This window comes from Phacochoerus africanus, chromosome 11 (genome assembly GCF_016906955.1).
Source record: "Phacochoerus africanus isolate WHEZ1 chromosome 11, ROS_Pafr_v1, whole genome shotgun sequence".
Lineage (NCBI taxonomy): Eukaryota > Metazoa > Chordata > Mammalia > Artiodactyla > Suidae > Phacochoerus > Phacochoerus africanus.
The window spans coordinates 100,186,615-100,214,288 of NC_062554.1; the positions used below are offsets into that span (position 1 = coordinate 100,186,615).

Here is a 27,674-nt window from a genome sequence, read left to right on the forward strand (position 1 = left end):
GCTCCCCACCCGGCGCGCGCGCGCCCCTCCTCCCCCTCCAGCCCGCTCCCTCCCCCTCCTCTGCCCTCTGCCTCCTCCCCTGCTGCCAGTACATTACAACTAGTACGCGCGCACACATACACACGCACACGCGCGCGGACCCTGCCGCTGCCACTGCAGCTACCATGGATATCAGCTAACAACACACACTCAGGCGCGCGCGCGCGCGCTCCCACTCGCACCACGCAGGAGTGGCCCCCGGCATCCCTACCCTCCTTCCCCACCCCCACCCCACCCGCTCACCAGCTCGGCTACTGCTCGCACAGGCTGCCGTCGCCGTCGCTGCCGCCACCACCACCACCACCACAGCTCTTCTCTGCTGCGGGGCCACAGCCTTGAGTGTCATTCAAGGGACAGCACAACCTTACCCAAGCTCTCCTACCTCTGCCCAGCGGTCCCTGTCATCCTCCCCCTTCCTCGTCCACACTCCATCCAAAGAAGAGGGAAAGCACCGAACAGAGAGAGGAGCAAGGCAAAGTCTGCTCTTCTCACCTCTCGGCCCCCTGGCTCCTCCATCCTCATTCTCGCAGCACCAACTCCCCTATCCTAAAGGAAGCCCTCAGGGGCTGAGGCGACTCACCCCACTGCCATGTCCAAAAGCTTGAAAAAGAAAAGCCATTGGACTAGCAAAGTCCATGAGAGTGTCATTGGCAGGAACCCCGAGGGCCAGCTGGGCTTTGAATTGAAGGGGGGCGCCGAGAATGGACAGTTCCCCTACCTGGGAGAGGTGAAGCCCGGCAAGGTGGCCTATGAGAGCGGCAGCAAGTTGGTGTCGGAGGAACTGCTTCTGGAAGTGAACGAGACCCCCGTGGCGGGGCTCACCATCAGGGATGTGCTGGCCGTGATCAAACACTGCAAGGACCCCCTCCGGCTCAAGTGTGTCAAGCAAGGTGAGCGCAGCGGCTGGCTCGGTGCTTTGCCAGGAGGCTGGACCGCCCGAAGCGCGGGGCACAATAGAAGGGTGGGCTCGCGTGTGGAAGGGGGTGTGTTGCGCGACAGTAGGGTGAGGTCGTGAGTCCGGCAGAGCAAGTGAGCTTTGCCGGGGATCCGGGGGGGAGGGGGGGGTCAGTGGAAGGGAGGGGCGGGTTGCGGTGTGGTGTGCAACTTTGTTTGCGCAGTTACCCCCCTCCCCTTTGGAAGGTGTTCGGCCTTGTCTGAGCTCGGAGGTGCTGGCGAGCTCCTGGGACAATTGAATGTGCGTCAGCTGCACGGCTCGCAGTGGTTGTTGAGCTTTTAGGGAACGAAGGACGGAAGGAAGGAGGAAAAGGCATGAGAGAGGAAGGAGCAAGTTGAAGGTGCAGTGGCATCATCAGCAAAGCCGGGAGGAGTAGGGGGTGGCGGGGCGAGTGGAGGACTGCGGGCTCCCTTTAGGGAGCTGGACCGAAGACGCCTTGGTCAGAAGCCCGGTCCCCTGGGGATTTCTGAGACGCTAGTTGACAGAGAAGAGAAGGGGCAGATTGCTTCGGGCGCTTTGACGGGTCTTCCTTAACTTTTTCTCTGCCTCACTCCTCTCTCCCCCCTCCCCCCCCCCCGCCCTCGGTCGCGTCATGTGGGCACCGCGCGTCACGTGCGCACTGACTAACCCGAGCGCTCACCCGGAGCTGGCCTGCTGGAGGTGGCTCCGGAGGGAGGCATCGCACTAGCTGCAAGTTCTAGTGTTGAGGGTCGGAGGGAGAGACGTGGTTACCGGAATGTTCTTTACAATGAAGTTGCCTTCTTTGAGTGGAAGTTCTCCTGGTTGGACTCTCCTCTTGCTTCCGATTGGGGGGAGGGGGGCGTGTTTCTGAAGAGGAGCTGGAAAAGCCAGCTGGTTACAACTCAGACTCCTTCAGCTGCAGCCGGTTTAGAGGAGCCTCAATTGAAAACTGTTGGTGGGGACTTAAGGAAACTAGGATCTTGCAGAACTCTCACAGGCTTTGCTCAAAAGCAAATTATAGTCCTGGAGGAGGAAAGAATGAGATAAAAATGTCTTGGAAAGAGGACAACTTTAGTTAAAGTAGCGTTATCTTTGTTTTCTACATGGGATTGCATACGTTTTGTAGTTCACATTCACATTTCATATATGGCATGCATGTATATGTGCATATCACATCAATCTAAGGGTTTGTTATTGGTGATATGTTGTTTGTCCTGCCTTAAAGATGGAATTGAGTGGATCATTGCCTGCATTTTGAACAACTACTTAATTTTACTGCATGATTAACAATCAAGAAACATTCTTGGTTGAGAATGATAGGGAGATACTCTTCTCTGTAAAACCAGTTTTAGAAGTGAACCAGTGAAAAATGAAATTTCAGACAAACTTTCTTAAATGTAAATTGCCATTCAAAAATTTTTTTCTCTGGGGGAAAAATATTAAGTATTAATAGCTGATGACATTAATATTGAGTATTAATAGCTGATGACTTGATAATAGCTAATGTGAACATTGACTTGTAGGTCAGCATAGCTCAATACCATATAAAACTGAAGAATATGAGTTTGATACTAAGGCAAATAGCATATCTTGATATTTTTCAAGATGACATCCCAGAGGCTCAAGTGTAGGCATTCATATTAACATATTTGATGTCATGATACTATCTTAGAGCAATAGATATAAATGTAAAGTTTTGGTTTTGAGCCCAAAAATCTATAGCACAATTAATGATGTTGGTCTGGTTGGCAGCCTATTTGGTAGTGCAAAGTGGCTGCAAACTTAAATGCATTGTTAAATTGGGCTAATGATAGTATCCTAATAAGGGAGATAATTCTATTATAGTTTGTAACTATGACCACATATTAATGTACTCATTCTAAACACTGCATTTTGAGATGGAGCTCTGCAAACTGTAACTCTAGCATCAAGAAAAGAAAAAAGAAAGGGAAAATTTTGGGGTATTGTCAATCTATATTCTATAAAATCCAGTGGAAAGACTCAGAAAGGTGAAGGTATGAAAACTATCATTAAATATTGAAAAGCTATCAGTAAGAAAAGGAATTCTGACTACCCCGTGACACTCTATAGGTAAAAACTAAGATGAATGTATGGAAATTTTCAAAGGATGAAACATTTTTACCTTATTAAGAAGATTGTAATAGAGCTTTAAATAATCTGTGGGCTATATTGTTAACTCATGAGCCCCCATCATTGTGTGTTTTGGAAGAGGGCAATGACCAAATGCCATGGATTCCTGTGTAAGATGGAGATCTGGACTAGCTCTCATTTAAATCCTTCCATGATTTTGACCCAAGATAGTCTCTGATACTCAACTTCCTGGTTATAGTTTATTTGAAAGATAATTTTTTTAGAACTCATGGGATATGCACATATAATGTGATATATTTAGGGAAAATTTCTTTTCATTCTGTATTAGCCCTCAGTTCTGTGCTTCACTGTGTCATTGATGATTGGTGCTCATAATGATGTTCACAGAATCACCACAGGAACTTGATTCACCTTCTGAATCACTATTGACAAAGAAACAAAAATAAATACTTCTTTTAACTTTTGTGGAAATATATAATCCTTTTGTATATTCTGTGTGTGTTGATTAGGGTTAGGGTTATGATTCTCTTGTAGAAATCATTCTTTCCCTTGTTAAATAATTGATAAAGTTACTTTATCATTGTAAGCAATGTAAAATTTTCAAAACCTTAGATATAGTGCCTGTGTCTTGGGTTTCATTACAGATTTCATTCGCTAGAAAAGTATTTAGAGATTGAAAAACTTAATCATGTTTTCTTTAGCAGTTGTATTTTTAAAATATTAATGAGATGATTTTTTTTTTTGTCCTTTTGCCTTTTTCTAGGCCTGCACCCATGGCATATGGAGGTTCCCAGGCTAGGGGTCTAATCAGAGCTGTAGCTGTTGGCCTATGCAGAGCCACAGCAACGCTGGATCCTTAACTCATTGAGCAAGGGCAGAGATCGAACCTGCAACCTCATGGTTCCTAGTCGGATTTGTTAACCACTGAGCCACGACAGGAGCTCAAGGTAGTTGATTTTTGAGTATTTAAACATTGGATGTATTATACAGAAACTATATAATCAGGTAAACTAAGGCAGATTTCTCAAAGAAAATAAGATCTGTCAAATAACAAGATTATTGATTAAAAAGTGCGCCAGATAAAATTTTGTTGTTTACTCAGTTATTATTTACATACTTAGCTAATTTTTCACTGTGGTTGTCATAAGATTAAATTATCATAATTTTAAAAGAAGGTGAAGTACCAGAATTTTAAGACATACTAGACAAATACCTATATTGTAATTTTCTATATTAACTATTTTTAAAACCATTTTAAAGCTATTTAATTAAATTTGAGGGATTCCCTTTTTAACTTGAGCTGCTTTTTATCCACATAGTGATGAGTCATGTATGAAGAATACCATTTATTGTCAATGCAGTTTCTTTTATAAACTATGGCTTTTTAGTTTGTAATAATAAACTTTCCTCACCAAAGTGTTTGATTCTAAATTAGCAGATCTGTTGTGTTATCTCATTAATGCAGCAGACGCAGTTGAGAGAAGTTTCTTGAGTGATTTTGAGATCTGTGCTGATGTGCTAAAGGTTTTTCTTTCTTTTCTTTTTAAAGTTGCACTAAAGTTCACAGCAGCCAGTTACATAGGCCATTGTGTCCTACATTCCTTGCACTTTGGCTGCAACTGCACTAAATCTAAAACCACATGGGGACCTACATAACCTGAACTTATTTTCCCATTTAGTATCTCACAATGGAGTATAAAAGGCAAAAAGTTTTCTAATTCTTCCCATCTCAAAGAAGGACCAAATAAAGCTTTTGAAATTCAGTTCTAGAGAAGATGCACATTGCTCTCCCTCCTATTGCTCCTTTCAAAATGCCTTCAAAGGAAAGTAGATCCACATTTATTGAGTCATGCTTTCTTTTTGACTAACTTCAAGATAGTATCATAGAGTTAACCTGCATGCTTCTTTTTTATTTGAAAAGGTGAACACAAATTATGTCAAATTTTCTTTAATAAAGATTTATCTCCTCCATAGAAATTTAAGTATGTGAATTTTATTGACCAATAAACAATAAAATTGTTTAAACAGTTTGATCAGTTACTTATTTTAGGATAAAGTATCTTTAATGTTTTGGAACAAAGTTAATGAGACAGTTATCTTTGGGCATAATTTATGGGGGATGCCACTATAGTTTCTCAGTTTATTTTTTGATGTACATAATTTAAATAGTATGACCTTGAATGCTAAATTTTCTATTTGCTTTTTCTATGTATTTATTTTGAATGAGTGTAATCTTGGGGTGAAATCACAGCCAGCATTTAAGTGCCACCATTTCTGCTCTTAACATTTATGCTGTGCAATCTTTTGCCATATTTATTATACTCACTTTCCTTTTTAGTTGCTTGAAATTCACACATTCACTTTCATAATGAGCAAAGAGTTTTCACATTTGATAAACTGTTACTGCTTGTAGTTTAAACAATGGCTTTCAAATGCATAGCTGTCCCTGATTGAATCCTTTCCCTCAAGAGATATGACAGAGTAGCCATTAAATGTAGTCCCTCAAGGAGATAGTGGTCTGGGTTTGAACCCTGAATATGCCACTTAGTACTGGTTATATAAACAAGTTATTTAGGCTGGGATTGTAATAGTGTCTTGAGAATATTAAATAAGTTATGTATTTAAATGAGATAGTGTCTGGCAGATAATAAGCATCATGAAAGTGTCAGTAAATGTTATTCCAAAAAAACATTGGTCATTTTGAGCAAGTGATGTTATAAAATATTTTTAACTTTCAAGATATTTTACATTTAATTGAAGACTAACTGAAAAATAATAAAATGATTGACTAATTAATAGTATGATATATTGAATCATTTACTCTAGGACTGACAAACATAGAAATGCTAAGAGAATTCACTAAGATTGGGAATATTTATACTTCTTACATGTGACTCTAGTTAGAGATACAAGTATCATGTTGTCAGAACTTTTATTTCTTAACTGGAAATCAAGACTTCATAAAGAAGAGTGATAATGAAACAATTAATTTCTAAGTGTTCTGAGTCAACAATGTATAATGAAGAAAAATGTATCAAAATTCAGCAACAGGTTTACTTTGTATTTCTGAGAATGTCAGCAGTTCATATGATTAATTCTTTGTATTAACACTTTCATGATGAAGCAACCAGCAATATATCTATCACCAGTCTCCCCCAGTGATTTTAGCATTTTAGTTGACTTATTCCCATCTTAGAATTCAGTTGGAACATCTACCTTGAAGTTCCAATGTACAATGTTAATTTTTAAAAATCTTTCTTAGCTGCAATCTGGCTGTCTATGATGATAAGAAACATGGAATAGAGTTTTACAATTTTCTTAGTTTGTGACCTTTTAATTATTTATTCCATTCCATTCTCAGCTCCCTCTCTTCTGTCTGCAGTAAGGACCAATGTGATATTTCCTTTCATAAAAGTAAATTATAATTAATGTTTTATAGATAATTTAGTAACAGGTTCCTAGTTACTGAATTTACATTGTTAATGAGAGACTTGTGTAGAAATGTACATCTGCTTAAAACTGTTGTAAAATGCTTATATCATCATAGGGAATTAATTTTTTTTCTATTATTGTATTTCATTGACATTTTAAAATTATTTTTAAAAAGACTCCATTTGGAGATTAATTTTCTTTAGAAAATTGTTTCAAGTTTAATATACAATGTAAATTGTTTTGAAGAGTATGTAACTAACAGAAAAAAATTCCTTTTTTGACAACTAACTGAATATTAACTCAAAGGCATCCAGTGCATCTATTTTCAAAGATCCAGTAGGCTAACGAGTGGATTATTTTAAATGAATGAGTAGATTTGTTAAGTATTTAACATACCGCTTGCTTTTCCTTGAAAAACATTTCTCCATGTAACTGTTACATGAATCCATGTCAGGTTTTATGTCATTTTCAGTTATTTTGGTTTACTTAAAAAAAAAAATCACTGGTAAAATCATGGAAGTCACCATGGATCCAATAATGGCCTCGAACAGTTAAGCAATGCTGCTTATCTTAGTATTTTTTTTTAAGATTTTTTAAATTATAGTTGATTTACAATGTTCTGTCAATTTCTGCTATACAGCAAAGTTATCTAGTCATATATATATTTTTTTTTCCTCACATTATCCTACATCATGTTGCATCACAAGTCACTGGATATAGTTCCCTGTGCTATATAGGATCTCATTGCTTATCCACTCCAAATGCAGTCATTTGTACCTACTAACCCCAAACTTCCAGTCCATCCCACTCCCTCCCCGTCTCCCTGGGCAACCACAAGCCTGTTCTCCATGTCCATGAGTTTGTGTCTTTTCTGTAGATGGATTATTTTTGCCAAATATTAGATTCCAGATTTTTTAAAAAAGTGATGTCATATGGTATTTGTCTTTCTCTTTCTGACTTACTTCACTTAGTATGAGGGTCTCTAGTTCCATCCATGTTGCTGCTAATGGCATTATTTTGTTTCTTTTTCATGGCTGAGCAGTATTCCATTGTGTATATATACCACATCTTCTTAATCCATTCATCTGTTGATGGACATTTAAGTTGTTTCCATATTTTGACTATTGTGAGTAGTGCTGCAATGAACATTGGGTGCCATGCATCTTTTTCGGTGAAAGTTTTGACTGGATAAATGCCCAAGGGTGGGATTGCTGGGTCATAAGGTAGTTCTATATTTAGTTTTCTGAGGTACCTCCATACTGTTTTACATAGTGGTTGTGCCAAATTACATTCCCACCAACAGTGAAGAAGGGTGCCCTTTCTCCACACCCTCTCCAGCATTTGTTACTTGTGGACTTACTAATGATGGCCGTTCTGACTGGTGTGAGGTGGTACCTCATTGTAGTTTTAATTGCATTTCTCTAATAATTAGTGAGTGTTTTTTCATCTGTTGGCCATCTGTATATATTCTGTAGAGAAATGTCTATTCAGGTCTTCTGCCCATTTTTCAATTGAGTTGTTGGTTTTTCTGCTGAGTTGTATAAGTTGTTAGTATATTTTAAAGTTTAAGTCCTGGTCAGTTGCATCTTTTGAACTATTTTCTCCCATTCTGTAGGTTGTCTTTTGGGGTCTTTTTAAGGTTTCCTTTGCTGTGCAAAAGTTGTAAATTTGATTAGGTCCCATTGGTTTAGTTTTGTTTTTATTTCTGTTGCCTTGGGAGACTGACCTGAGAAAACATTTGTAATGTTGATGTCAGAATGTTTTGCCTATGTTCTCTTCTAGGATTTTTATGATGTCTTGTCTTATGTTTAAGTTTTTAATCCATTTTGAGTTTATTTTTGTGCATGATATGAGGGTGGGTTCTAGTTTCATTGATTTACCTGCAGCTGTCCAGTATTCCCAGCACCACCTGCTAAAGAGACTGTCTTTTCCCCATTTTATATTCTTGCCTTCTTTGTTGAGGATTAATTGATCATAGGTGTCTGGGTTTATTTCTGGGTTCTCTGTTCTGTCCCAATTGGTCTGTCTGTCTGTTTTGGTACCAGTACTACACTGTCTCGATCACTGTAGCTTTGTAATATTTTCTGAAGTCTGGGAGATTTATACCTCCTGCTTGGTTTTTTTCCTCAGAATTGCTTTGGCAATTCTGGGTCGTTTACGGTTCCATATAAATTTTTGGATTGTTTGTTCTAGTTCCTAGTATTTTGTGTTACTGTGCACAGGAATATATATGCTTAGCTGGAATGTATATGAATACAAGAATAACAAGTGCTGTAGAAGCTCACAGATTAATCTATCAGCATACCCTAAGGTTGTCAAAATCTGATTAGCTGGATTGACAGCATGAATAGGTATCAGAGATATGAAATGTCCAGTATTGCATCTGTAAAGCATTCTGATCAGTCCATACTTGACCCCAATTTGTCTTCCTTTGCAGTCTGTGCTCTAAGGATTTTAAAGCAACTCTTTACTAGACAAAGCAACCATTAAATATAGTCAATAATATTTTATTATAATTATATAATATGATAAATATCACCACATAAGAAATTATATTACAATATATGAACGTCTCTAATAACATGCTGTGCATCTTAAGTTTAATGCAATGTTACTTGTCAAACTTAGTGAAAAAAATAGCAAGCCTTTAGGCTTAAAGAGTCACAAAAATCTCCCAAAAGCCATAGCTTATTTCCAAAAGCACCCTGAATATAAATGACTCTAATCTTGTCTCTCTAGTATGTCAGGTACTTAGGGGATGCCATTTTGTTAGGACTAGTGTGTAAGTTAGACAGAAGTTGATTCTTCTTTAGAAGAGCATTAATGGTATCAGAGGTGCTCCTAACCATCTGCAGTGAAAATACTAAAGCCTTCCTTCTTAGTATTTCTTCTGAAACTTTACCTCTAACATTATCTCCTTTTCTTCTTTGGGTGGAAGTATCTTTTTTTCCCTTTTCTTCAGTGTGGGAGTGAACAAATTTGAACAAATTTGTTCTGTATACATGGAACACACACACATCTGTGTGATATGTGGGTGCACACACACATTTTGTAAACACTAGGTTCAATGACAGTTTTTAAATCAATAAGTCTCAGAAAGGCATTTATGCATGTGGGGATACAGTCTCATATTAAGGAAACAGTTACGTAAAATTACTCCATGTGTGTATAAAATCTAGCTGAAAAGCTTGTGTAATCACCCATAAATTTTCAGCTGTGAATGGTATTTTTAACCCTTATTAGCTATGATAATAGGATACCATAAAGAAATCAAGAAATCAAGGGCCAGTTGATTTCCGTATTTCATATTAGTTGTTAAGAAATGATAATAAGAGTGTAATAGTTTGGATTTTGGTTGTTGAACCATAAATGCATAGGATAATGTCCTAATGTCAGTGTAACAAAAGAAACAACAGAGGTGAGGGATATGCTAATTCATGAAATTGATAACATTTGCAGAGTAGTTTAAATTGCACTGGTTTAGATGTCTCAGAGTAAAATGACAGGATTGGATACGGCATGCTGTGAATATGTAATATATTACAATTCTAAAGAAGTAATCATTTAAAAATAGGTTAAATGATTCCTACCTTATGTGTTTAGCTAAAATACAAGTACTCATGTTGCTTTACTGAAAAATTAAACATGTCAAGAAAAGCTAAACTTAATTAACATGGGTCCTAAGAGATTTTATTATGAAATAGAGAATATGATATTTTGAATTACATTGATATTTTAATTTAAAGCTATTTTCTTTATGTCAAATTAGCTGGTTATGGAATGGATATATATGAATTTATAAAGTACATACATACTATAAAATCTAAGAACTATTTAAAAGTAATATATTTGATAGCCAAACAGTATGTTAACCTACTACTGTGAAACAGTTAAATGTACTTTTATATTCTCTTTATGTCTCCCTTTTAAAATTAATTGAAAACTCTTCAATGTGTAGTGTGAAAGAGTATCATTATACCCTTTGTCCTTGGGTTGACTGTTTTAGCATTAACTAAGGAGATATTTTGCTTTGGTTGAATATGCTTTCAAACAGACTTTAGAAAGTCACAAAGTCATTAGAGACATTGTAGGTTATCTACTTGGAATTCATTTCTTCTTTTCCCCCTCCCCTCCTTCGTTACTAACAAAATGCCAGTTTTGTTCAAGTATCCATACTGATATGCTACTGTGCCACGTGTTTCATATTAGGTTGGCCTTATCCCAAGTCTAAACCAAATATGGCAATTCTACCACTTTGCCAGAGTTTTTTATGCAATGTCATGTAACCCAGTTATAAGTAATAAAAAGTAAGGTTGAAGCCACTTGGGGATATTCTAAGAGATTTATTAGTACTTAAAGTAAGATCCAGGACAGATCTGTTCATTTTTCTGTCTGTGAAAGTTACCATGTGTGGAGGTGTTACTAGAGCAACTATAGCTATCTTGTGATCATGAAGAGAGTAGCCAGAGTTGGAGAATGGTAGAACTGAGAGATAAAAAGTTACTGGCTCTTTGATGATCTGCTAAAATAATGAGCCCAGAAATAGTCCTCTCTCAGGACTTGTTGTTATTGAGCTAACAGTGCACAAAATATTTTAAGCCATTTGGATTAGGTTTTCTGTTATTTTGAGGCCAGAATTTTTTGACTGATATAACTGTAAAATGGTAAAAATAGATATTTCATTCCTATTTTATTGTTTTGAGGAACACTGGTGAAGATCTTCTTTCAAAAACAGAAATCTATTTAGAGAATAAACCAAGATGTATTTTCCTATTACATAAGCGAAGTCAAATTCTAGGTATGTCTCCATTACCTCATTCACTTTTGCTCTGGTTGGACCTCTGTTTTAAATTCCAGAAAATTGTAGGCATTCAGAAGTAAAATATGTGGGAACACAAATTTATTTTAACATTATCCAAAATAGAACATAATCAAGAAAGCAAATCAGCTACAAAAATATACCCACAATGCATTCCAGAAACAACTTGAAATATTTTTTGAATTATATAGTGTTTACAAATGTCTATTCCGTTGATTCAGGAGTATATATAATTATAAACTGACTCATCAGAAATGTTCCAACACCATTCTTCCAGAGCTAAAATGCATCTAGTTATTATTCAACAAACTTTTATTAGTGACCTATTCTCTATCCAGCATTGAACTAGAGACTGGTGATAAAAAGATGAATAAAACTTCATTAAGACATCATCTCCATCCTCAAGCAGTTCATGTTGTGGTTATGTCTATGTGACCTGAGTTAAAATCATTAAGGATAAAGTTCACTCAACTTTTAAAGATATTTTCCATGATGTAATCCAAATAAAAGATAAGAAAAAACATTTTGGATAAGAAATATGGGCTAGGAGTTCTTAGTATTCCACGCCATGGACTACAGTTGGAGTAGTTACATAAAGTCTGTATGTATCTATTTTAATAATGTGCTTATGTTCTGGGCACTATACTAGCTAGTGACCATAGAATAGTGTAATCCTGTGCTAGGAATTTCACAGTGCCCTATATAATTTAGTGCACAGAGCTTTGGAGACAAACAGGTATGGATTCCACTCATAGCTCTACCCTCATAATAGCTGTGAGTTGAACAAATTATTTCACATTTCTATATATCATTTCCATACTTTGTAAAATAGGTATCATTACAAACCTACTTTACAAAGATATTGTGAAAAATAAATGTTATAATGCCTATGGGATGCTTATCCCAAGGCCTGGAGTATAGTATAGGCTCAATGCTATGTATATGTATTTGTGTGTATATCATGTATATATATTGTTTTATATTGTTATAATTACATATATACTATATATTAATATCCTATTTGGTTTGATATTAGTATATAATAAGAATTTCAATCCAGTAAATATTTTAAAACACCTGTGCCTTGTGGAAGGGCTCCTGGTCTCTCCTGAGGTTTTAAGCAACAGTGCATGGAGAAGAGAATGCTTAAATAGGAGATCAGGTGATGGGGGTAGGAGGATTATTCGTGACAAAAAAGGCAAGGAGGGATTGATATTGGGGGTTTCTAGAAGTGTGATATAGACAGTAGTATTAAATGAGCTTGTATCATTAGATGTGGGCCAAGCCACCATATGGAACTGAATGGCAAAACATTGGGTATTACTGTTATTATCGCCATCATCATCATCATCATCATCATCATCATCATCATCATCATCATCATTAATGGCAAACATTTGTGCAGTGCTTACTGTATGCCAGGCAGTGTTCTAACCACTTTAGGTAAATAGAAATTGATTTAATCATTATGTTATTCTACAAGGTAGGTACTACCATTAACTGTACTTTGCAGATAAGAGGATGTGCCCAGGGAGATGAAGAAACTTGCACACAGCCACATAATAATTAGCAGAATGAGGATTTAACCTGGGTTAAAGAGGTTTTGAAAGGTTTTAAGAACAGAATTGACAGGGTCATATTTGGGCATAGTTTTCTCATCGAGGGCAACTGTAAGCAACATACAGGCAATAAAGGAAAACATGTAGGCAATGCAGAGACCTAATTAAAGGAGGTTGAAGATAGAGGTTAAAAAAAAAATTAGGTGGCTACAAATTTACCTAGAGGAGAGGTTTTGAGGTCTTCAACTATAATAATGAGGGTAGGAATGGGGAAGAGGGGACTGAGCAAGAAATATGTGGATGGTACAGTTGTCAGTACATGTGATTGATTTTGCGAGGACAGAAAGAAAGGAATCTTGCTTACTTTCTGGTTTCTGTCAGATGGTGCCAGTCATTATAGAAACTGGTGGCAAGGAGTAGATTTGAGAAGTTAATTCCATTTGGGATATAGTTAATATTAAGTACCCAGAAAATATTCAAGTGGTAGTTATGTGAATGCCCCAAGTTTTCAATTCGGAAGTGTGAGTGGGGCTAAATGTGTAGATTAGCAAATATGATATTATCCAATGAGAGAATATAAAGGCAAAACAAACAAAGAAATGCTGTGTCATCTGTGTTTGAGAAGTTGGGGAATCCCAGGGAGGAAACTAAGACAATTATCAGAGTAGTATTAACATTGAGTCAGCACCCCCAAATATAGCAGAAATGGTTAAAAAAATGACATCTCTAACATTTCCAATTGCATTTGGCAGCAATGGAGGTGACCTTTGTCCGGTGTCATTTCAGTGAAGTGGATGGTGCAGAAGAGTTATATGTCACAGATTGGAAGAGCAAATAGGATTTGAGAAAATAGAAACAGCATCCTTTAAGGAGTCTGATTAGTAGGAAGGATACTGGATAGTCATCTCCCTAGGAATGCATAATTAAGAGAGGTAGAACAGAGATGTTTCTATGTGTGTGTCTTGACGGAAGAGACGTGAGCTCTATTTTCTGTATTTGTCATATAAATATATGTTATTCCATAAATACAAAAATATTCTAGCAAGTTAAGGTCCTTTAACTGATTAATAGAATAAAAAAATATTCATTATACTTTTGTGTCATGCTAAAACTAGATCCTGACATTCAAATAATAATAGTCAGCTCAGACCTTACCTTTCAAGAATACAGAATAGGAGAAGCAATCATGTACAAAGCTATCCATAAAAAACTAAGTTTTAGTGAAATGGTACAGAAAAAAATACTGCTTTAAGAACACATAGAGGGAAAGGAAGATGCAGAAGAGTATAATATAATGAGAGCTTAATTGTATTCCAGTCCCAAGTTCATTGCTGTCCCATCCTTATGAGGCTATTAACTTTCTCAAAACCTCAGTTTCCTCATGTTAGAGAATGGTTGTCAGAATCAGAAATGGCAATGCCTGTGGAAATGTTTTCTAAAACTTAAGTGCTGTTTAGTTGGAAATGTTATTACTTAGAGATGGACATCACTGGGGATGAGGTGCTTTACAGCATAAGGGATCTTTGAAATGGGGTCTAATACATGAGTGGGAGTTCAGGGATGGTGGTATAGAAAGCAGAGAGAAGAGCATGATCAAATGTGGGAGAGGGTGAAAATGACCCTCCTGTGCAGAGAAATAAAGACACATCAGTGAGGCTAGTGAAAGGAGTAGCTGGGCACTCTTTATAGCAACTGTGAATTTTTCTAGAAAGACAACTTAGAATCATATAGGGCAAGGCCTTAAATAAAAATCTAAAGGGTTTGGACTTTATTCTCTAGGTGAGAGAAGCCACTGAAGGTGTTTGAACAAGAGAAAAAAGCAAAATCAAAGTGGTTGGGGTTTGTTTTTTTTTTTATTTTTGGTTCTGGGGTTTTGTGTTTGTTTTTTGTTTGTTTGTTTCTAGCAGGGAGGGAATTTGGTTTGAGGTATGTGTTGAGTGGAGAAGAGAGTGAGAGCAAGACCTAAGGTGTGGTATCAGTAGTGGGAGTGGAAGGACATGAACTGGAGACATCTTTTAGAAGCAAGATGAATAAGGATTTATATCCAGTTGAATAGGAGGTAGTGGTGAAAGGGAGGCAGGAGTCAAAGATAACTGACCTCAGGGTGGGTATTTGGAGTAGCTGAAGATGCCATTAACTACAGAGATTAAAATTTAATCTATAGGGGAAATGGCTTCGGGCTGTTCCAGAAATCAAAAATTACTGAGTGGACAATTGCATAAGCAGCAGCATGCTATTGTCAGCATATTTTGATTCTTAGTGAATAAGTAATTTTATATTCACAAGATATTTATCACTGATATTTTACTTAACACAATTTAGAATAAGCATTGGAGCTAGAGATAGTGAGTTAACAGAATTAAGTTTAAAAATGGCCTGTTTTGGGGGTTCTATTGTGATTCATCAGCGAAAATGAATCTGACTAGCATCCATGAGGACTCAGGTTTGATCCCTGACTTCACTCAATGGGTTAAGGATCCAGTGTTGCCGTGAGCTGTGGTGGAGGTCACCAATGTGGCTTGGATCCTGCATTTCTGGGCTATGGCGTAGGCCGACAGCTACGGTTCTGATTCTACCCCTAGCTTGGGAACCTCCATAGGCTGTGGGTACGGCCCTAAAAAGACAAAAAACAAATTGACCTATTTCTAATTTTTAGCAGGTTTTCTTATATTATTTTTCTCCAATTAAAGCAGTGAGTAGAGAAATATGAGTGCCTGGGACTATAATGTTTTTGAGGTGCTTGGCAGATGGCATGTTTCTGATGTTCAAAAGTTCTTGTTCACATACATCTAGAGCTCACAGAATTGCTGGAGCTACATACAGGTTGGTGAGTTGAGTGATGTTGTTTTTATGGTGGTAGCAATAGCCCTTCAAGAAGCTATGGTCTCTTTAGAACACTGAGAGTGAAAAGAGGCCAAGAATGGGAAGTTGAGAGATGCCTATATTTAACAGGCCTTCACGTATATTCTTCTTTGCTTAGCACTTCTAACTTAGGGGGTGAGGCTTGGGGTGGAGGAGGGGAATATACGTCTTTAATTATGTATGAACCAATCTTTTAAAATCAGATTCTTTTAAATATGTGTCATATAGGATACATGTATGATATGTGGATTTTTTTTTGGGGGGGGGTCTTTTTAGGGCTGCACTCGTGGGATGTGGAGTTTCTCATTCCAGGGGTCCAATCAGTGCTGTAGCCGCCACCCTATGCCACAGCCACAGCAGTGTGAGATCCTTAACCCACTGAGCGAGGCCAGGGATTGAACCTGCAACCTCATGGTTCCTCAATGGATTTGTTTCTGCTGTGCCACGACAGGAATTCCTGATGAGAATTTTAAAGAACTGGACTATGCCACAGCCACAGCAACTCAAGGTCCCAGCTGCATCTGCAACCTACACCACAGCTCATGGCAACACCAGATACTTAACCCACTGAGCAAGGCCAGGGACCAAACCTGCATCCTCATGGATACTAATCAGGTTCATTAACCGCTGAGCCAGGACAATAATGCCAGCCATGATAACTCCAGATTTTTTATGTTAGTGTATCACTGTTAAGCACTGATGGTAATGTTTCTATTTTATTAGCAAGTCAAATACAGACAATAATAGTGGGGATTCTGTCTTCAACAATGCTGACTTTATCTGCTGTATGTCTTTAGTTTTAATTCAAAGATCACAGAAGTGAAACAGTGACTGTTTCTGATTCCATGAGGTGCTATTTTGAGACCAAGATTTTCTTTGACAATCGCTTTAATAGTCTAGGCTATATTTTGAGTAAATCTTGAAAATCCACTCTTCTCTATGTTGAACTAGGAATTCTTCATTGAAACTATGTTTATAATGAATTACCTTCCTCTGTCACATAAAATTATTCTAATGTTTCCATATGGCAGTGGTTGGAATATGCATATTTTTGAGCACTCAAACTTGTATCTTCTTTTTCGTAGGTAGATTCTCCAGTTCAAGGTCCCCAAAATGAACTATTTTGAACTCTATGTGTTATATAATTTTGTTATAAATTAAAAGAATGGCATATACAACCCAAGATCTCAAGGTTCATTTGTTTTATCCAGTATTGGTATTGAGAATTAGATCCAGATCATCCTGATTTTTAGTATCACAACAAAATATTTATTTACTTTTTCTATAACAGTGGTTTACTGATAAAGTTGTCAGATATGTTACTTTTACTAGACCAGGAATTCATCAAGGCTAGGGACAGCATTTTATTTCTGTGTATTTCCCTAGTACCTAAAATGATGCCTGAAAATATGTAGAATGTTTGGAAAACACTTTGAATGGATGAATGATAAAAGTCTTCTTTCCCTGTAATATTTGATTTATTTCACATTGTATTCATCAGTGTTCACCAGAGAAACAGAACCAATAGGAGATATATGGAGAGAGGGAGAGAAAGAGGGAGACATTTATTATAAGGAATTAAATCATGTGATTATGGAGGCTGATAAGTCTCAATATTTGTAGAGTAAGTTGGCACACTAGAGAGCTGGTTATCTATTTCCAGTCTGAAGATCAGCAGACTTGAGACCCCAGAAGAGCTAATGTATTAGTTTAAATTCAAAGGCAGGAAAAACTGGCATCCCAGTTCAAAGGCAGTCAGGCAAGGAAGTCTCCCTTACCTGAGGGAAGGTCAGCCTTTTTGTTCCGTCCATGTCTCCAACTGATTGGATGAGGCCCATTCACGTTAAGGAGGGCAATAGACTTTATTCAGTCTACTAATTTAATGTTAATCTCATCCAAATACACCCTTACAGACACACATTGTCTGGTCACCATGGCTCAGTCAAGTTGATAGCTAAACTTAACCATTACTCACATGTAGAAACTCTGTCCATAATTAACAAACATTATAAATACAATCATTTTAGTCAGTAGCTGTATTCTTGAAACTTTTAAAATTTCAAAAAAATTAGGTTTGAATGACTTACAGCTCTCTATATTATGCTGTGGTAGATTTTTGGCAATGTGATCAGTACATACCTCATCCATTATGAGACTCATTTTGCTAAGAGTGTTATTTTTCTTCCTCAATATATGCCTTATTTTGTTCTGAAATGCATTTTTTCTCATCATTAATCCAAATCACAAAATTTTCCAGGTGTATTTGGTATCCTTTCCATCCTTCTACTGAAACCGTTGGAGAAGGAATTTACTTTTGTTTAATTTAAAAGTTATTTGTTAAATAGTTTAACTGTATCTAACCTTTGCTTACTTAATTCAAAATAGTATGAGCCCTGTAAAAAGCCAGGTTGCTGACTTGATTACCCAGTTACTAATGACTGAGTCAGAATGACATCACCGTAGACCTCCAGGATCAGAAGGTAGCTTAGAAGGTTAGTTAGACTAAAAGGTCATCTTTATTGGGATAATTTAATTGGCTTTTTTGCTCTAGAACAGAGGTTTTCATCTAGAATGAGAATTGTTTCAGGCTGTTTTAGGAGAGAAAGTTTCTCTATTTGAGAACTAAGTAAAATATATACGTGGTGAAATAAGTGGTTCATGGTAAATTAGTAATAAAATGGTATTCATGTCCCATCCAATAAAAAACTCTTTAAAATTGTCTGAGTAATCAGAAATGAGCTCACTCAAGAAAAACACAGTACATGTTTTTGTACTAAGAATATTTTCTTCTTTTCTTTTTTCCATTTAATATTTTGATGTATTTTGTTGATAGGTAAATCAATAGATTTTCTTATCTTTTAATTTAAATATTCTTGGGACATTCCCTGAAGTTATTCACATTGAATTTGAAAGTTCATGTTTAACTTAGCCCTGCAATGTAAGCATTGCTGAATTTTATTTAGGGGCAATTAATAAAAAATATTTCCTAATAATAATGAAAATAGCTAGGTTATACTTACCACTTAGTACATTCCAGCCACATGTACTGTCTCATGTGACCAGTTTAATAAACAGATTGGACTCAAAGTGTACCAACAAGAAACAATTATTTTTCTCTTACTTACCTCTGCCTTACTAAAGACCTTACCGCCGCACCTCATAATTATTTTTACTTTTGTGTACCAGAATAGTCCCATTTTTGGGTATTTAAAAAATTCAGTCTGTTCAAAATACAAACTGTAACCTTGCATCTAACTGAAAGGTTCTCCTATGTTTTGAGCACAGTTGCAAACAGGTACCTTGGAACCCAATAATGAAAGAGGTTAGTGCCGTCTCTTTTCTTTGCTCTATTTGCTCCACCTCTATCCACTCTCCACCTATTTCTATATCCTCTGAGTTTAGGTCAAGGGAGGAGAAAGAACAAAAATAGAGAAACACAAAGACTTGTTTCTCTGGTTCTTTTAATCTGTTCATATATGCCCTCTGTTATGTCAGGCATCCAGACACTAGGTTTCTACTATAAATCACATTTGTATGTTCTTTAAAAATACTCTAGTTTCCTCATCACCTTCTGCATGCCCCACTGTGTCTACTGTAGCATGTCCTGACAGAGGAAATGGACTCTAAACCTGACCACTTGTAATTAATTCCTTGTCAGCTCCTCTTCATGGCATTATACCTCCAGGCTCTTTCTGATGCTGTCCTCTGGACTCAGCCAGCAGCCCTCTTTAAAAAAAGATTTTTTTTTATAATCAGTTTACAATGTCCTCTCAATTTGTGCTGTACAGCAATGTGACCCAGTTATACATATAAATATATATACATTCTTTTTCTCACATTATCCTCCATCATGTTCCATTACAAGTGACTGATACAATTCCCTGTGCTATACAGCAGGATACCATTGCTTATCCAGTCTAAATGCAATAGTTTGCATTTACAAACCCCAAACTCCCTGTCCTTCCCCTTCTCTCCCCACTTCACTCTCGCAAACATAAGTCTGCTCTCCATGTCCATGCTCTATTTCTGCTTTGTAGATAGGATCATTTGTGTCATATCTTAGATTCCACGTATAAGAGATATCATATAGTATTTGTCTTCCTCTTCCTGACTTACTTCACTTAGTATGACAATCTCTAGTTCTACCTATGTTGCTGCAAATGGCTTTATTTTGTCCTTTTTATGGCTGAGTAGTATTCCATTACACATATATACCATATCTTCTTAATCCATTCATCCGTCAATGGACATATAGGTTGTTTCCATTTCTTGGCTATTGTGAATAGTGCTGCAGTGAACATAGGGGTGTATGTGTCTTTTTGAATGAAAGTTTTGTCCAGGTATATGCCCAGGAGTGGGATCTGCCAACAGCTCTTTTGGTTGGGATCCCTTCATGAGCGCTTTCACAGGCTTTCCACTGAGGTGTCTAATAGGCCACAGACAACTTCATGCATTGTTGACCCATTATGTTGTGAAAATTCAGCCACATCTCTTCTTGCTCAAATATCATGAGTAGCTCTACCCAAGCTCTCACCTTCAGGATTTCTGGTAAGAAGTGCACAGAAATCCCTGTCTCTATGAAATCATAGGAAAACTTTTCAAGTTCTTCTAAGAACCCGCTCACACTTTGCTACCCACAGATAGCAACATGGCATCTATGATTGTTTCAAGAATTCAGTAAGCAGCTGGTCTGGTGGTAACCCTCCTGAGTGACCACTTTCTTATGTGCAGTGCAATCTAAGAAAGAAGGTGAGATGACACTTCATTGTCTATTAACATTCCTTTTAAGGAATCTTTTTTGTGGAATCTCTTTGTCAAATAGTCTCTCATCTGGACAATTGAGAGTGATGAACTTTGGATTGGTTTTACCATGAATATGATTGATAACTTGCATGTTTCCCATTGTATTCAGCTTTGAAGCTATATTCCAGGAAAACAGAAGTCCCACCTCACATCTGATTACATTAATTTAAGGCTCAAATTAACTCTATGAGAAAAGTTATATTTATTATCCCAGTTAAACCAGAGGAAACTGAAGCATAACCAGTTTCATTAGTTGCTCAAGATCATTTATATTGTCCAAGGTCACCGAGTACTAAATGGAAGGCTTACTTAAAAGCCCATACTTGGAGTTCCTGTCATGGCTCAGTGGAAGTGAATCTGACTAGCATCCATAGGGATGCAGGTTTGATCCCTGGCATTGCTCAGTGGGTTAAGGATCTGATGTTGCCCTAAGCAGTGGTGTAGGTCGCAGCCATGGCTTGAATCTGGTGTGACTGTGGGTGGGGTAGGCTGCAATTTGACCCCTAGCCTGGGAACCTCTATATGCCATCGGTGTGGCCCTAAAAAGCCAAAAAAAAAAAGAAAAAAAAAAAGCCCATACCTTTATCCACTCTGCTGTATTACTGAGACAGAATAGAGAAATGATGAACCAGTACCCTACATAGGTGCCCCAAACTGCAGAGAAGACAGTTATGGTACCTAAATGTTGTATCACTTTTCTAGTTATATTTCCCTTTCCAGAATTTCTAATAGAAATGACATTCATTTCTTTTCATTCCCTTTCCAGAATTTCTAATAGAAATGACATTCATTTCTTTTCCTTCTTCTCAGAATGATTCAAATACTTCAAAATTAATTGCTGATTTTCACACTGAAATCATAAGTATCTTAGAAGTGTTATGTTATTTCTTTTCTGCTGTCTCAATATTGCATAGCATACACTATTGGCAACCATAAAAATATTATAATATGCTATGTTAAAAGACAAGGAGAAATTCTACAAATGACTGAAAATTTAAAATTCCCTTAACAGTGTTTTTATGCTTTTGAAATTTTAAAACAAGTTTTATTTTATGAACTTGAAAAATTATTGCATTACTCCTTATATGATTTTTTTTTTTTCCTCTCAGAAATCAAGCACTTACTTGTCTTCTTCCTTCCCCCTAGGAAATTGTTAGTTTTACTGCTACTGTTGACATAAATCTGCTATTTGTTTACACTCAGTGGCATCCAGATACTTTATAAATATTGCATTTGTAAACTGTATCTACTTGTAAAATGTAAACTTGGGGATTTGGCTTAGAAGAACTGTCTTATCTCAGGTGTTTAGTTCTAGTATGTTCATGTGGAGCTTATATTTAGTATTACTTGAGTTGCAGATTTATTTCATCTTGCCAGCAGCATCAGCTATTTCCTTCTGCTGGTTCCAATTACTATGATTATTTCCAGTCTGAGTGAAGTTTGGCAAAAGCAATATAGAAAGGGAAATAAAAGAATAGGCTATTCCCTCAAGCTCACATTCAGGTTTATCAGTCTTTACTTAACTCTAGACACCATTTATTAATATTTGGAGTTGGCAGTTTAATATTGATTTTAGTTTTCTTTGGTGCATTGGTGTTGCAGATGTAAACCCAAGTGTGTGCAGGGCACAGTTTAACACTGTGACATAGTATGGAAGATGACACTCCCTTGCCTCTGATAGATAAGGCCATTGTCCTTTTCTCTTAGAGAAGCTAGAGGAAAGATGGATTTGTATTTGTTGAGTTCTGTGGTATTCCTTGAACATGTAATATACGAAAAAATAGAAGTTATAAGTTACTACATACATTGTAAACAGTATTTATAGTTATGTGCCTGATTGCATACTTGGGGTGATTTTGGAGAATATAATGTATTTTTTTTGTAGTTTTTACTTGGAGCCTCATGCACTCGTGTTGGTTAAGCTTGTGGACTGACGGTTGAGTAGGAGCAAAGAAGCTCATTTCTGTAGCTTTTTTTCCTACATGTTTCTTTGGTAGTTTTATGGAAAAAAACAAAACAACAAAAACCCCTCAACTTTTCCTCTATTCCTAAGGACACAAAGGATTTGGTAAAAACCTCTAAGAATTTACCTGATTCTAATAAATTTGTTTGGAATTTTTATGTAAACTTGAAGATTCAGCAGGAGTGGAGAACAGCATCAAATTAGATGCTAATTTTGTGAAGTCTCCTTGTCATTTGTTTCCAAGTAGTCCTAATTGCTAAAGCTAACTAAAAATTCTGCAAATCCTTATTTTACCACTATGAAGAAGAAAAATGACTAAATGCAGGAGACTGAATTATTGATGTACATTTAAAAATTTTAAATTGAATATTTAAGATTTGTCAAGTACACATGCATTCTTTGCAATAAATGTGTTTACCACTTCAGAAAATTATTTTCTTCCATTTTTGATCCATTTAGCTTAAAAACAAAACACATTTTTCTAATTTTCTGAATAGTGTTTTCTGATGGAAACTTATTGGCTAACATCATTTTTTAAGCTTTTAAGTGAATAGCATTTTTGTTTCAAATTATGACTCCTATTTGAAAAACACTTCAAGGTTATTTGAACATAACCTTTAAGGCCACCTGCTAAATCCTCTTGTTCATTTGGTAGACTTTTAACTCTGCATTCAATAAGATTATTTTATTATTACTATTATTACAAAAGTCAATTCTAACATGTGAAAAATATAAGATTCTCAAACTTGTACAAAGAGATTTTCAACTTTTGTTTATTGCTAACTTCCAAAAAAACACAAAAACAAAAACAAAACTCTACTGACGGTAGAGAGCAGAAACTTTTTTCAGCAACATTGTAAGTTCTGCTTCTAAGAAATATAGAGAAATCAAAACATTGCTTTTGATTTATTGACTTGTAAATAAGGCTTATATAGTATGGTGTCTGTGTTCAAGATTTGCTATATGTTGAAATAGTTTGATTTAATTCAAACAAAATGAAATAGATGGAAGGCTGTTTTGTTGCATCATTTCTTATGAAAGGTGGTGAAGCTCTTTTTTGAATGGAAAAATATATCCTTAATTTATGAAGCATTGCCCTTGTGGATTTGGCTTTAAAAATATTTACATAGATTTGTGGAGTATATAGAACTTATAACAGGCCACTTCTCTTATGTTAATGCAGGTAGTCTACTTTTATTGTTTTTATGACTGATAAGACCTGCTTTTAAGCCTTTTCAAAGGCTTTATGTAAAATATATCCAAAATGCCATCTAGATATTTAATTATTGGAAAGTCAGAAAACAGTATTTTTATGTTCTTAAAAGTAAGCTTTCCAAGAGACATGCCTTGCAAAAATGAGAGCAATGACAATTATGTGTTTTCAGTGGAATATTAACTTAGCTGAGCTATCATTTGGTATAACCCAATATAGAGATTGTATGAATATGTTTTCACCTGCATGTTCATTTTGCTTTGCACTCAACTTTGAAGATTCTACTGATTGTTCCTAGATCAACAAGAAACATGAAATAGTGGATTATTTTAAAAGTGCACAGTGATATATTTAGACTTTTTTTACCTTCTTTATTTATAACCTGCCAAGAATAAAGATAGACCACCCTGTTAATAAATATTGATATTCTGAATCATCTGATCATCCTAAATAAATACCAGGATAGCAGGACAGTAATTCTTGGTAGTGGTCCTGGAGAGTAGAAGCTGTTTTTATGAGACTTTAACATATTTAAGGTGGGATGAATTCAAGGTGAAATGGTTTATGGAAGTACTATTTCAATTTAATCTCAACTCTTTTTCTATAAATATCCAAATTATTATATTTTCCTCTGAAGACTTCTTTATGAATTATAAAGCCATATTTCTCTGTCTCTTGTTATTTAGTGAATTTGTATAGGTATATCTTCAGACCTGATTTTCAAACTGAAGCTGCCAAATTTTCATATAGTCCTCTCTGACTGGAACCAGGCCCATGTTTTTCAACTGTTCTCTGAACTTTTTCACATATATGCTATGTTTCATCCTTTTAGAATTCTAAATGTTAACTTAGTTTCCATTTTAGTAAGTTGTACCACCTGATTTCCTAGTTTTCTTCTAATGGTGCAGCTGATCTCTAGTTCAACTGAACTGAAAACTTGGAAATCCATTCCATACACCTCTTTTCTTCTGACGATCAGTTTAATTTTGTAAGTTAGGTCTTGCTTTTTGCTTTTCTTTTCCTGTTAACACTGTGTGTGTGCCCCTTTATTTCCACTGTCTGTACTAATACCATAACTTTTCTTTTTTTGTCTTTCTTTTTTTTTTTTTTTTTTGGTCTTTTTAGAGCTGTACCCAGGGCATATGGAGGTCTCCAGGCTAGGGGTCCAATCGGAGCTAAAGCCTCCAGCCTATGCCACAGCAACAGCAACCTGAGATCCGAGCCCCATCTGCAACCTACACCACAGCTTGTGGCGACACCACATTCTTAACACACTGAGTAAGGCCAAGGGTTGAACCTACATCCTCATGGGTACTAGTCAGGTTCATTAACTGCTGAGTCACTGATGGGAACTCCACCATAACTTCTAATCTAGTTTCCAGCTGACAGTCTTTTCCCTTGCCCAACCCATTCAAGGACTACCAAATTAATTTGCCTAAAATGGCACTCAACATCGTACTTCTCTTTCTACTGCCCCCTCCCCCATTAAATAACCTGTAAAGGCTTACTCTAACATTAAGAACATCCCATAACAAAACCTGAAAACCTTCTACATGTACTTGAGACCTTTACCTTACAGATGCGGTACTTCTCAGGCACACTGAACTAGTTCAATTTTATCCACATTCTATTGCCCTTCTTCAGCCCCAAATACTGTTTTTTTCAGTTTTTCCTGTTTTGAAATTCTACCTGGCTCTAATGAGATCTCCTTCTCCTGTGATTTGTTGATTGCTCTAATTAGAGGTGTTATCTCTGAAATTCCTGCTGTGGTGCAATGAGTTATGGATCCAACTGCAGCAGCTCAGGTCACTGTGGAAGTGTGCAGTGGGTTAAGGGTCAGGCTTTGCTGCAGCTGTGGTGCAGGTCACAGCTGTGGCTCAGAGTCAGTCTCTGGCCTGAGAACTTCCACATGCTGTGGGTGCAGCCAAAAAAAAAAAAAAGTTATCACCATTCTTATTTGCTTCAGTCTTGGGGATCTTACAGAAAACCTTGAAAAATCATAATTTACATACATGCCATCTTCCTTCTTGTCTGCTGTCCTAAAGAATTCTTAAGTTTGGGGATTGAAGCTTAAACATCTTCCTTTTCCCAGTGCCTTTCATTACTGTCTTCGTGGAGTAAGTATTTAATAAATATTTATTGAAGGAACAGGTTATCTGTGTCAAAACATGAATGAACTGCTAATTTAGGTTGTATACAGTGCATTTATATCAGATGCCTAATCATAGCAATATTTTATTTTTAAATATTTCCATAATAAAACTTTGCAGTGAGAAGATAGTGAAGTTTGGTAGGAGTGAAGAATTCCTTTTTCTCTTCTGTAGCATTAAAACTAACTGCGGGAGTTCCCGTCATGGCTCAGTGGTTAACGAATCCGACTAGGAACCATGAGGTTGCGGGTTCGATCCCTGCCCTTGCTCAGTGGGTTAACGATCCGGCGTTGCCGTGAGCTGTGGTGTAGGTTGCAGACGCGGCTCGGATCCTGCGTTGCTGTGGCTCTGGCGTAGGCCGGAGGCTACACCTCCAATTCGACCCCTATCCTGGGAACCTCCATATGCCGTGGGAGCGGCCCAAGAAATACCAAAAAACAAACAAAGAAAAAAACAAACAAAAAAAAACTAACTGCGGAACCCTCCAGGTATTCAGATTGAAATGACCTAATTTTCAAAGATACTTAAGGACCCAATTATGTACTCTGAATAGTGGAGAAGATAGAAAAGCAGTCCTAATCAAGGTATAAGCAAATAGATTTATTGCATTTGCAACTTAGGATATCATTAACATAGACTGGGATTTCTTCTGATATCTGAATCTGTAGTTCAACAATAATTCTTTTCCAAAGAGTAGATTCTAAGGAGAACTGGCTTCAAAACCCAAGTGTGAAAAGTTCAGCTCTGACATTGTGCCTCCCCAGTTAGTTTGACAAATTTATGGGTCTAGATTATAAATGCCCAGTGTTCTTGGATGATCCTTTTATATGCAGTAAATTTCCCCAAACAGTACACTTAAATAGATAAAAACTGACTTCTATTTAACTCCTCAAGGAAAGATAGTTGGAAGCTGTAGGAAAATGAAAACCTTCCTAGTTTCATAATTTCTATCTGAAAGATAGAAAATAATTTTTTACCTTTGCTTTAACTTATGGTTATATACTATAGTGACAGTCTTTCGTGGGTGTCTGAGAATTTCTTTGATGAAGATACCAAGGAGAATGAGGAGGAAAAATAGAGGAGAAAGAGGAGCAGAAGAGGAGGAAGAAGATGAGAAGAGTTTAATTTTGTCCAGAACATAAGTTTTTGATCTCATTATCTATACATTCATCTTTGAAAAGTGTTCAGTAAACCAAATTTTTAGAATTTTTTTTTTTTTTTTTTGCTTTAGGGCCACACCTGTGGCATGTGGAGGTTCCCAGGCTAGGGGTCTAATCGGAGCTGTAGCTGCTGGCCTATACCTCAGCCCCACAGCAATGCAGGATCTGAGCCGCATCTGCGACCTACACCACAGCTCATGGCAACGCCAGCTCCTTAACCCACTGAGCGAGGCCAGGGATCAAACCCACAACCTCACAGTTCCTCATTGGATTCATTTCCTCTGCACCACAATGGGAACTCCTAGAATAATATTTTAATCTATTAATTCCCATATTGGAGTTTTACAGTCGTGAGACTTTAGAGTATAGCTAATAGGAGTGGAGAAGGCAATTTCCTAAGAAAACCTAAAACATTGGTTTTTATGAGTCCATGAATTTACTCTCAATTTGGGGTCAAGACAAAGGCTCATATTGTTTTTAAATAACATCCAATTAGATTCTGTTAAACGGAATAGATTAAACAATCACTTGTGTGTTTCTTTGAAAAGATTCTTTCTTTAAAGCAATACAGTACCCTTCATTCAAATTCAAACATTTGAGTTTTCTTGGTGCAGCTCTTTGTTGTTGTTATTGTTAAATAATTTGT

General features: G+C 36.8%; 1 protein-coding gene across 1 annotated transcript in view; it reads left to right on the plus strand.

The window, feature by feature from the left end:
• The first annotated feature begins 84 nt into the window (after positions 1–84).
• Positions 85–27,674, plus strand: part of MAGI2 (membrane associated guanylate kinase, WW and PDZ domain containing 2) — a 1,320,860-nt gene continuing 1,293,270 nt past the window's right edge. Inside the window, exon 1 of the mRNA XM_047751755.1 lies at positions 85–929. Coding sequence (XP_047607711.1) covers positions 629–929 — 301 coding nt within the window. The 5' untranslated portion in view covers positions 85–628. The remainder of the gene's footprint in view (positions 930–27,674) is intronic.